Here is an 11,157-nt window from a genome sequence, read left to right as displayed (position 1 = left end):
ATATTAACCTCCCACAGGATTAATTTGTACATCAGGGAGCCTAGGAGAAGACAGACTAGCTTTCCAGTACTTCCTATATCTGGCCAATACTCTGAACTTTGCCTTGGGAGTTCCGTCCACCCAACATGTGGCACCATGAGCAGAAGAGCCTTTAAACAGGAGGAGAGATCCATCACCTGTAGTGGGTTCAGCTCAAGACAGTGACAGCATGCTTATGTTGTGGCAGATAGTCACTATGTTATTATATAATGGCTAGGACTGTGAAACACAATTCCCAGCAAAAAAAAAAGTCAGGGAAAGCTCCTCCCCCTAGGAGGTGCTCAGCATTGGGTCATTGTTTTTTTCCATATAGTGTAGTAATAGGCTACTGGCCAAGTCAGGCCCATGGCACTTCAAGGGAAATTCCATTGAAAAAAATCACACCAGTAATTAGATATTCTACTCCTCCCCCAAGGAACGCAACCTTGCAACATTCACCATGTCATTCACCTAAATACATAGTGAATAATGAACAACTGTATTGGATAGCAGCTCCAGAGGAATGTGGTCATCTGAGTGATGTTTTGCAGTTGTGTATGAAGGGCTTATGTACTAGTATGAGTTAAAATGCAAGTGAGTTCCATGTTGTTCCCTGTCCTGAGGAGGAGAGTTAAAACAATCAATGTGTTAATGGTCAACCCTTTAAGAGGCTCCCTCTTCAGATCTAATAACGCATTCCACATGCTTTCCTCTTGAGACACAATATAAAATCAGCACCTGCTCTGCTCCAGTAAGAGTGGTGCATAAAAACTGCTTGTCAGTGCAATTATCTTATTCTGCTTAGACTGCAATTTCCTCAAAATGTTGTGGGCAATCCCATAATAACTCACCTGACTGGCTGTGGTGGAGCCCTGGTTTCTGTGGTAACCATACAGTGATGTCATATCACACAGGAGTAAGTAGTTGGTTGAGCCTGGGGAGAGAGGGAAACTGTGTCAACACAAGGAGCTCACAGTGAACTATAGACCTTGAGGGGAGATATCAATCAGAGTAGCAGTTCTCGCTCCACCAGTACACACATATCCCTGGTCAGTGCTCCCTCCAAAAAACAGTTAGCCTATACATTGAATCAAAATCGCAGAGACACACCCAAACAAGACATCCATATAATAATGCACACAATATACCTTATGGGGAAAGGAAATAAAGGGTAAACTACTCCTAAATAAAAAGGAATGATAGTCCAAGCAGGAAAGAGTGACTTAGCAAGCTCTGATAACTTGAGGTGGCGGTTGTTTACAGGAAACGCCTTAGCAAAGCTGGAATTCAAAATATCTATTGTCGATGGGAAAGCTCAGCAGCAGTATGAATTGAGTGATTGCTAGGATCCCAATGCTTAGCTGCTGTCTCTTGCAAAGTACATTTTTCATACTACAGCTTGGGCATTAAAACAATGGAGTTTCTTTACAGGAGTAGCAATCCTCCTGTGTAAAACTTTTGTTTTCTGGACTATCTGTGCTTAACTCAAAGTAACAGCAATCAAAAGACAGCTAGCTCCAACGAAGAGACTATAAACACACACACACACACACACACGCACACAGACAAGAAGACTGGCCTTCAAAACCACAGACGCAAGATCAGTTAGTTGCAAAGGCAAACATCTTTGCGTGTGTCAAGGATAGGAAAATTATAAATCATTTTACAATCAATGATAGCGTTTAATATTGTATTTGATTACAGCAAGAACAAACCACAATCTTTATGGACACAACGAATTAACTGTACACCTAGAATGGGTTAAAACACTGTCTTCTTGGCGTTTTGAGCCACTGAGTTTACTAGTTGGTCACGCCGTCGTCTTGTCAGGATGACAGTCTGGTTTAGCCAGTTTTGAGAACTAAAGACATACAATAGCGAATAGCGTAGCTGGCTAGCAAAACAAACGTACAACGACATGAGACCCAGGAGGCTCGTTCAATTAGCTAACAAGATGATCTAGTAGTAATGTTAGCTAGCTAACAACCATAAACTAACTAGCTAACGTTAGCCAGTTCATGTCTCGTTCATCCTATTATTAACGTTAAACCATTTGACGCTACAAACTAACGGTAGCCAGTTTACTGCTTGTCTAAAATATCTAACTTGGTTAGCTTGTTGGCATATAGCTAGATATTAGAACTTAACTGCCCCCCCCCCCCCAAATCTGTGAAGCTAACGTTACCTAGTTATTAACCTAGCGTTACATAACTAGCTAGCCAGATAGCATAATAGTAGCGTTAACCAAAGCTAAGCTAGCACTAACGTTAACTACACTAACTTACTAGCTAGCTGTAATGGGCTCTAGAAAAGCTAAATTGACCAAATATGAACGTAGCATAATGTTGTTTGAGAGCGAACTAACGTGAACGTGAATTCGATGCGGAATCAAACTATTCAAGAACAAACGAATAAAACGAGCTGCTAACGTGTCCGATGTGTCGCTAACTGTTTAATAAGGTTAGCTAGCTAAAATTGTACATTTAATGTTACCAGTCGTCACTGCTAGCAAGTTTCAGCTTTCAATCGTTATTGACACACGGAGTTAGACATGGCTACATCGCTAACCTACCAGACGTATTCGCTAGCTACAGCTAGTAAGCTACTAAAACAACGTTATTTCAAATAGAGCAAAGAACATCATCCACCTGTCAATTAATCCACCTTTTCTTACCTCGTCCTCGGTAGGACCTGGGACTTCGGCGGTTAACTTCAGACGGATACTCGGTTTCTAACAATCAACAGCCGACCAACCTGTTGTTACTAAATTGCTAACTGACGTTAGCTAGGCTTAGCCACCTATCTATTGCAACTTCGACTGGAGAGGGAGAGAATAAACTAGACCAGGTAGCAGCCAGTCAACTTCTTATCTTGTCGTTAAATGCTAACGAGGCAACTCTTGCCCTGCTAGCTAGCTAGTTGACTTTCGTTTCGTAGCTGTCTGCCTCACAAGTTGAGGATTTGATGTCCTGGTAAACTAGCAGAGGTTGTATGGAATACTACTGCCCCAATGTGGTGAGATTTAACCATTACTTAAGTTCTTTTACCATAAATTACCAGGCAATTACTTTGATTGTGCATATTCCTTTATTCATTCCAATGTCAGGCTAGATGACATTTTAACACTTTTATGTTCACTAAAAACTTCCTCAAAATCAAAAGGTGAATTAATGAACCTTCAAAACAAAACATTTTCTATATCTTGTATCCCACCTGTATAGCAAGCAATCGAAGTCAGCAATTCTCTATATCTTCACACATTTTCAATACTGAATTGAACCTGTGTGTAAAGGGCCAATGTTACAAATTAGTCTGGAAACCAGCTCAACAAATGAGAAAAACTAGATGAAAACTGGAAAAATGCAATTCAGTTTAATTGAATAATCATGTCAAATGAAAACTAATCTCTTCCACCATTACACAATAGGTATTTAGTTGTCTGTCTAATATATGTGTTATAGGCCACCATGAAGCAAAGCTCCTTCAACAACCTTGGTCATCTGTTAATGTATGTATCCACGGGTCAACTCCTGGATTGAACACTGAACTTGCACTGGATTTGTTTTTACTATTGGAGCATATTCAGGGCTGGATAAGGTTTGGACTTCGGCATTAATATCAGGGAACGAATTAGTTCAGAGGGTGTGACATACCTGCAGCTGGCTGACTGCTATTCACCCCTTAAAACCATTCCGTTCTATTTAACCATAGTCTGATCAGTCCAACCCAAAATACACATCCTTGACAAATATCTAAAATTGTACCCAACATCAACTGGATATTCTGCATGTAACAGGGAAACAGTGAGTCATAAAGTTATGAGAATGTGTTAGAAAAAATGTCTAGAATCACCCTTGTTTACTAAGCATTGGTTGAAGACAATTTATAACATGATTTGCATGATCTCCCAGTGAAAGGAAGGGCCAGTGAAGAACTATGAGAGCTGTGGTTTAAGCAGCACTTACTTAGGTAACATACCTAACTCACCACCCCCACTGCATTCGATTTTGCAATTCCAAAAATTGAGCTGTATAGAAAAAAGAGGCAGTAAAGAGTATGAAACTGATTAAAACGGATTAAATCAAGAAACTCAGGGGCAATGTGAAAATCTTTTGTCAACTTCAGTGTTGTCTACTTTGTGTGAACCATGGAGGTACTGAACAGAAGCTTCTGTTTCTTCTTCTTCCTCTTTCCCCCATTCTCCACTGAAAGAGATGAAGAGCAAGGCATGAAAGTGCAGCCAATGTAACTTCATCAAGAAATCAGTATATTATGCCTGTGCATGCGCCAAGACTGACCAGGGACGACCACCGGTTGTGGTGGAGGAGTCGGACCGTGGTCCAGCTGCTGGAGTGCCTCCTCAAAGGCCTGGCTGAAAGAGTTCTGGAAGCTGGGCACTGGGACTCGGTCTGACCCATCACTTTCTCCATCGCTGTCTGCCACTGGGGGAGCAAGCAGCATGTCTGTGGGATCAAACCCATCAAATTCAGTAAGGCATGGTCAAATTAACCAACATATTTTAGCTGAGAATGTTCTCTACAATCTACTTAATGACACCATGGAGAACAAGGTTCTCACCTTTCTTTGGGGTAGTCCTGGGCCCAGCATCAACTCTGGCTTTCCCATCTCTCAACATCTAGAAAGGTGAGAACGAGGGGGACATGAGTGCATTTTGGTGGCAAAAGGATTAATGTGGTTCCTTCCGATGTCTGCTGGAAACTACTGATAAATTTCAGAATGTGTGAAAAAGATATGATAAAGACCTGAGCAAAGGACATGCAGTGAGAGTCATCCTCCACACTACTACCGGGCACAGGGCTTTGTCCACTCAGTGTAGGGAACATCATCCCATCTGAAACACAATAGAAACTCCATCTCAGTTAACAAGGTACAAACATGGGTATCATCAATACTCATACAGTCAAGTGGCACCACTTCTGTGAGAGTCTAGCCACTGGTTGCATGTATGCGTGCATGTTGAGCTCTCATTGGCAGTATGATGCTCAGAATGGGAGCTGCCTGAGGGCATGCCTCACCTGAGACAGGGCTGCTGCCGAGGGGGGAGGGCGGAGCCAGCAGGAACTCTGGGAACTGCTGCAGATTTTCCAGGCCGATATGCACTTCTGGATCTGAAGGTCGCATGACATTCAATCACACGAGACTCGAACATAATTTTGGGTGTTCGTCTGACCAGACGTTCCAATTAATATACATGCATTTCCAGTGACATTTACTTACATTTGCCCTGCTTCTTATCCTCCTCGATCTCAATACGCTTCTCTCTGCGCTTCTCATCCCTTGCTTTCTTCTGTCTCAGGCGCTTTCTCTTCTCCAAGTCATCTGAAAGTAGAGAAGAATGAAGGAGAGAAGGCTTTGCATATTAGTCTCTAAATGAAACATCCCATTCACTTTCAATAACTCCCAAGTGTGTGTGCACACTGACCTGCAAAGCAGTCCAGAGTTTCTTTGGACAGGATGGGGGGCTGAAGGGCCAGCTCACAGAGGCTGAACTCACAGGTAAGTGGCAGATGAGCCAAATAGCGAAACGGGCGACGGCGAATCTCCTGTAGTCAAGAAACACATTAGAGGGAAAAAAAAGCCATCAGTGTGCCACTTGATTATCTTACATAGTCAAAAGAGAAGAAATAAGCAATAAAACATGTTTGATATTGAAACACCTCTGTTGTTGTATATCAAGCACCATCAGAGGTCCTTGTCTGCATGTGAGATTTTACCTCCGAGACGGTCTTTCCTTCAATCTCCACCACAGTGGCAGTGATAGAGTGGGGGCTAGCCTCCAGGCTGCCATACTCCCGCAGCAGACAGCGCACATTCACCGGGTTCAGGAACATCTGCTGGCAGTCCTCCGCTGGAAAGGGCAAAATGGGGGAATAAGCGTAGGCCACTGGAGCTTTGAGGGTCACTGATTAGTAGGGAAGCCTACTGGCCAACAGGTCCAGAGGGAAATCTTACCTTGGTAGAAGTAGTAGTAGGGCCCATGCCCTGAGGTGCTATGGGGATACCCTGGTTCAGCCTGGCAAGGAGGGGTCCCCTCCGCAGGCTGAGGCTCTGGGGCTGCATCCATCAGGTCCTCAGGGGACTCCTCCACCAGTGCCTCAGGGGACTCCTCCACCAGGGCCTCGTTGGACTCCTCCACCACACACTCCAGGACCCCCTCACCACGCTCACCAGAGGCCTGCTCGGGATCCTCCTCTGGCATCTCCGCCACCTCATCATCAAATGCGGAGGAATACTGCAGCACTGGCTGGAAGGTGTGAAACATGGGAGTCTCCGAATCAGAACATGGGGTTTGACAGGGGAGAGAAGGACATGTTTGAATTCTAATTCTATGGGCGATTCACTCACCTTGGTAACGCTGACGGTAGTCACCACATCCTCCACATCCACCAAGGTGAGCCTTGATAGGTCCAGGTTGTCCCTCACAAATGCCTTCCGCCGCTTCTGCAGAGCCGCCTTCTTTTGCTTCTGCAGAACCTCCTCTCGCTCCTGCAACAAAGTATGACAGAGAGAGAACACACGTCACAACAGTTCGATTCATTTCTCTGACAAGACAAATATTAAAAATTTCCAATTATAGTTTGAGGGTATTACGCAGTTGTCTTCATTCCTAAGGAATTGCTCTCTTCTATTGTTAGACTTCTATTGTTATATGTTTTGGTGTTCATGTCTTTAAGCTGCATCAGAATTTCCCTCTGGGGACAATAAATATTTATTGAATCGAATTACCTGCAGAAGGCAAAGGGCGCTTTGGATGAAGCAAGCTTGAGAATCTTCCTCCTGGGTGAGCTGCGCCTGCAACGCAGACTTCTCCTCAGCCACCAGGCCCAGCACCTGCTCTGGAGAGGCCACCAGCAGCTTGGAGTATGGGCTCAGACGCATGTCTATCAACGAACAATGAGCCAAAAACACAAGGGAGGTCAGTCAGTACAACTTAGTTGCCACCATGTTGTTTGTTTCCAAAGAGGAATTTCCTTCTACTTTTCCCTAACCTCCAAAGTGAATAGGCTCCTCCACTTTCACCCACTCAGAGCTTGGCATAGCCACCACAGATCCCTTCTCCCTTCTCATCAGGCGCATGGTGATGAGGTCACCAACTGCATACTGCCTGGTCTCCATGGCCACCACACTGCAACAAAAGACAAGGGGAGTTTGTGATTCACCATTTTAATTTGTTTATCTTTCTTCAACAACATAAGTCTTCACCATAGTTCTTAACGTTTCCTTCTAACCTTTTCAGGTCTGCAGTGCTCACAGACTCATAGCAGAGGGGGCACTTGGACCAGCTCTTGTCGCTAAGTGACAGGTAGTGCAGCATACATGGCCAGCAGAAGATATGGCCACAGCGTGTGATGTGGGCCGCCACTGGAGGGTACAGACAGATGGGGCAGGAGGGCACCTCATGGCTGTATATGCGCTGAAACAGGACAAAAACAGGTTTACTTACAGTATTACATCAAAATAGAGGGTAGATTGGTTGAACGGGATAGAGATGCCACAGCACAGTAAGTTAGTGTGTGTGTGTGTGATTGCAGTGGCGGGAATGAGACACTCACCACTTGCTGCACACAGTCCCAGTTCACCAGGGTATCTGGGTCAGTCAAGTGAACCTTGTAGTCCTGGTCATCAGTCACCACAAACTGGCAGCTAAGGAAAAATATTCAGATCACTTTACAACCACTAGTTGCCGTGTCTCAGAAAATGCCTTTCATAGGAAGGGGAGCTTACTTGGCTTGCAGGAAAAGCTCTTTGTTGAAGGGCTTGTGCTTGTGGCCCCACTTGTTGCGACGGCCCCAGCAGGAGTGGCTGTCTCCTCCCAGGCCACCATGGCCACCCTGGCCACCATGGGGCTCAAAGGTGAAGTTCAGTAGGTGGTTCAGGCTTATCTTTTTGGGTCTAGCAAACTGAGCCGGGCTGAACTCGGCCCGGCGGTTCTCGGCTACCTGGAACGGAGGATCATAAACAGCCTTCATGTAACATTGAGTGTGAATGATTCATTAAAGCTCTTTTCAAAGCCGTCTTAATTTTGTATGACTGTATTGCAGTCCAAAAAAAACATTAACTTCTTCCTGTGGTAAATGCTCACCTCTTCCCGTCTTCCTCCTCCTGCAGCCCCATACTGTCGCCCTCCACCTCTCTGAGGGGGTCTCTTGTCAAAATTCTTGCTTTTCTGTGAATTGGTGCGGCGCAGGCCTGGTAAGCTGTCACTTTTGGGAAAGGAGGGCTCTCTCTTGCGGCTGTGGCGCTTAGAGCCCCCATTATTCTTACCATCTGGAGAGAATGCCAGTTAAAGTGAAGAGAATGTGAGTCCATAGCAAAACCTTTACAGTACAATCAACAGTTTGAGTCCTAAATGTCATTTAGTGTCAGGGAGTGCCAAAGAAACTCCCTAAATTGTCCCTGATTCAGAGGATTATATCTATCTATTGTAACATCCCAGAAAGTGTAGACCAGAAAATTAGATTTATTGTTAGATAAATTGTTACTAACATCATATTTCTTCAAATTACTAGTGCCAACTGAAAATCAAAGATTCTAATAGCACAACCTGGATAACTGTAGTGGACTCTTAATTAATTCTGCATAATTACTTTATCTGGACGGGACAGTGCACAACACATTAGCGTTAGAGTTGGATGCAATTCAACATCAAAAACATGATGCCGGATTTAGCATGAAGCTACTTTCACCCGAGGCTGTGGACGGGGCTACTGTTGTTGTGTGTGCTTGCCGTCCACAGGTTATGTTTGAGGTTCTTCCGGTGCCTTTTGTTGAGTTGTTGTTGGAGTGAAATAAAAGACACAAGGTGTGTCGTGAAAGAGAAAGTTGCTGTGATTCCTTGCAGAATTCCCACAGTGGTGACCCCGACTGTCATTTACTGGCACCAGAACATGACAGCCAACACAGTTTCCCTTAGAGTTCTGGGAATCATCAGCCTCGGCCTGGTTCGGCCAGACAGAAGTGCTTCGGGAGATCGCTGCGTACACAACGAAATTCTACTATATGGTGTTGGCCCTAGCATGCTCTCAGACGCGGACGTGTTCCTCCTCCTCGCCGAGTTCCCAGACCTCACTTAAATCTACCTTCTCATCACCCACCGCCAAGCACGGGGTGGAACACCACATCGCCACCACCAGTCCACCGGTTTACGCCTGAGCTCGGCGCCTCGATCCTGACAAACTTTCCATCGCCAAAGCGGAGTTTGAGAACATGGGGTGCCTCCGCATCATTGTGTTCCAGCAGCCCGTGGGCCTCACCCCTCCACGTCGCCCCTAAGCCTGGCAGTGGTTGACGCCTGCATGGTGTTCACCTGAATGCTACCCAGTCTTGCACATCCAGGACTTTTCCAGCCAGCTGGCAAGTAAGCTCATTTTCTCCTGGCCTGACCACCACTGACTTCCTTGGGCACCGCATCACCAAAAACAGGGCAGGCCCACTTCCATTTGACGCTTCAGTTTCCTGCTGGAGGTCTGTGAGTTCACAGCGTTTGTGAACCCCTCACGTTCGCCATGTCTAAGGTGACCGAACCACGGTCCGCCAGCCAGCAGCGACCGCTCTCCTACATATCAGGAGTTCACCACGGACGTTCAGCATGCCTAACCGGCCCCTTTCCCCAACAAGGGCCCTTCTGGCTCCTCCTATGCCCCCCCCAATGCAACACAGCGCCCCTAAAGCTCTGCCTGTGGACACCCTGTGGCCACGCCCCCAGCTCCTGTTCCGCAGAGCCTTTGCAGCCTGGTCCCGCCCCTCCAATTTGACTTCTATTATGGTGATTTCGAGGGGGGAAGTGAGTAGTGGACTCTTTAAATTAGTTATGCATAATTCACCCTAGGCTGTGGACGGAGCAATTGTGGTTGTGTGCTTGTGCCGTCCACATGTTATGCTGGACGTTCTTTCAGTGCCTTTTGTTGAGTTGTTGTTGGAGTGAAATAAAAGACACAAGGTGTGTAGTGAAAGAGAAGAACTGTGATTCCCTGCAGATTCCCACATAACATTACTTTCAGATTTGGATTATTGCATTGACAATTCTCCCATTTTGTTAATAGCCTGGATGAGTTATTTACTACACAACACAAAAACTACTGGTATGGCCATTGAAACCCACATGATTAGCACGGGGTGGCCTATGCACTTATCAGTACACGCCAGACTTTAGTGTGTCAAGTGTGAACTCATGTCCAGGCCTAAAACATGGGACAGTTCACAACAGGACACAGGCAGAATATTTAGATACAGTAATGAATATTATGCAGTTACGGTGACCTTTGAACTAATTTCTCTGACAGCTACGTCATCCATGTCACGTAAACAAACTAGTCCAGTAACGTTAGGGCCCAAAGCACCGAGAGTAACTTTAGGCCACAGTATGTGCTCGGGAAAACAATTGACAGCGCTGTGCTAGGCTAGCAACTTTTCTGTCACTGTTAGGCTTGAATACTGGTGTGTATCATTTCACCTGTTTTGGGTTTAGATTCGCCAGGCGTTGGGCCCGTAGAACTTGAACGAGGGGGAACCTTGTTGCTGTTCGCATTGATGTTTGGATTCTTCTCCATGGTTGTCGTCTTGCTGAAAGAGTATTTGAGGCCGAGCTCCGGGGAGAGAGCTTCCGAGCTCTCTAGCATCAATTGGGAAAAAGGAGAATGTACGCGGGTTGAAGCAGGTGCGGGTCAGGCGGCAAAGGCCCCGATTCACTTCTGTCAAACACGGAGACTCCATTACGGCGACATCTTGACAACAAAACAAACCGAGAAAAATAGAGACACGATTCAGGCGTCTCAGTAATGGAGGCTGTATTTAGAGAGAACGAATGCTCACACCGCGGGGCCAAGACCCCGAAAATCTGAGCTTTTCTTGCTGTTGGAAACACTCGGCCCCAGCAAGGCGTTAACCGTTTTCCAATTAATGGAAAACGTCAAAATGTATAGGGTTTTCCCCTAAAAAATAGCTTTCTAAGGACGAGCTTAAACTAATGGCGACGGGTCGCCAGACAGGAACCTCAGAGACCCGGATGGAACTTCGTGGTTCAAACCCTTTTGTAAAGAGAGCTGACTAGGGTTTGTGGGAAATGTAGGCCGATACTGAAAAGTGAATGTTTGTTAATTGTAACACCTTTCCTGTTAA

General features: G+C 45.6%; 1 protein-coding gene across 1 annotated transcript; it reads right to left on the bottom strand.

Moving 5' to 3' along the window:
• Positions 1-3,156: 3,156 nt before the first annotated feature.
• rnf10 (ring finger protein 10) lies at positions 3,157-11,030 on the bottom strand. The gene is made up of 17 exons (XM_084457340.1): positions 10,493-11,030; positions 8,123-8,307; positions 7,765-7,979; positions 7,593-7,683; positions 7,269-7,453; positions 7,029-7,165; positions 6,766-6,920; positions 6,385-6,525; positions 5,992-6,283; positions 5,754-5,887; positions 5,462-5,582; positions 5,257-5,358; positions 5,055-5,147; positions 4,782-4,870; positions 4,597-4,654; positions 4,317-4,481; positions 3,157-4,223 (listed from the first exon to the last, which is right to left on the bottom strand). The coding sequence occupies exons 1-17, from the start codon at positions 10,656-10,658 to the stop codon at positions 4,150-4,152; spliced, it is 2,403 nt and encodes an 800-aa protein (XP_084313466.1). The 5' UTR covers positions 10,659-11,030; the 3' UTR covers positions 3,157-4,149.
• Positions 11,031-11,157: the final 127 nt, after the last annotated feature.

The sequence above is a fragment of the Borostomias antarcticus genome (genome assembly GCF_949987555.1).
Source record: "Borostomias antarcticus genome assembly, chromosome: 23".
Lineage (NCBI taxonomy): Eukaryota > Metazoa > Chordata > Actinopteri > Stomiiformes > Stomiidae > Borostomias > Borostomias antarcticus.
This window is presented reverse-complemented; position numbering and strand designations above follow the sequence as displayed.

Bases quoted from the DNA above. Each gene is read 5' to 3' on its own strand.
- rnf10 (XM_084457340.1), bottom strand. From the start codon at position 10,658: ATGCTAGAGAGCTCGGAAGCTCTCTCCCCGGAGCTCGGCCTCAAATAC. The intron at 7,166-7,268 runs GTTAGAAGGAAA...CTTTTGTTGCAG, and splicing joins AGCACTGCAGACCTGAAAAG to TGTGGTGGCCATGGAGACCA. The intron at 6,284-6,384 runs GTGAGTGAATCG...CACACCTTCCAG, and splicing joins CTACCGTCAGCGTTACCAAG to CCAGTGCTGCAGTATTCCTC.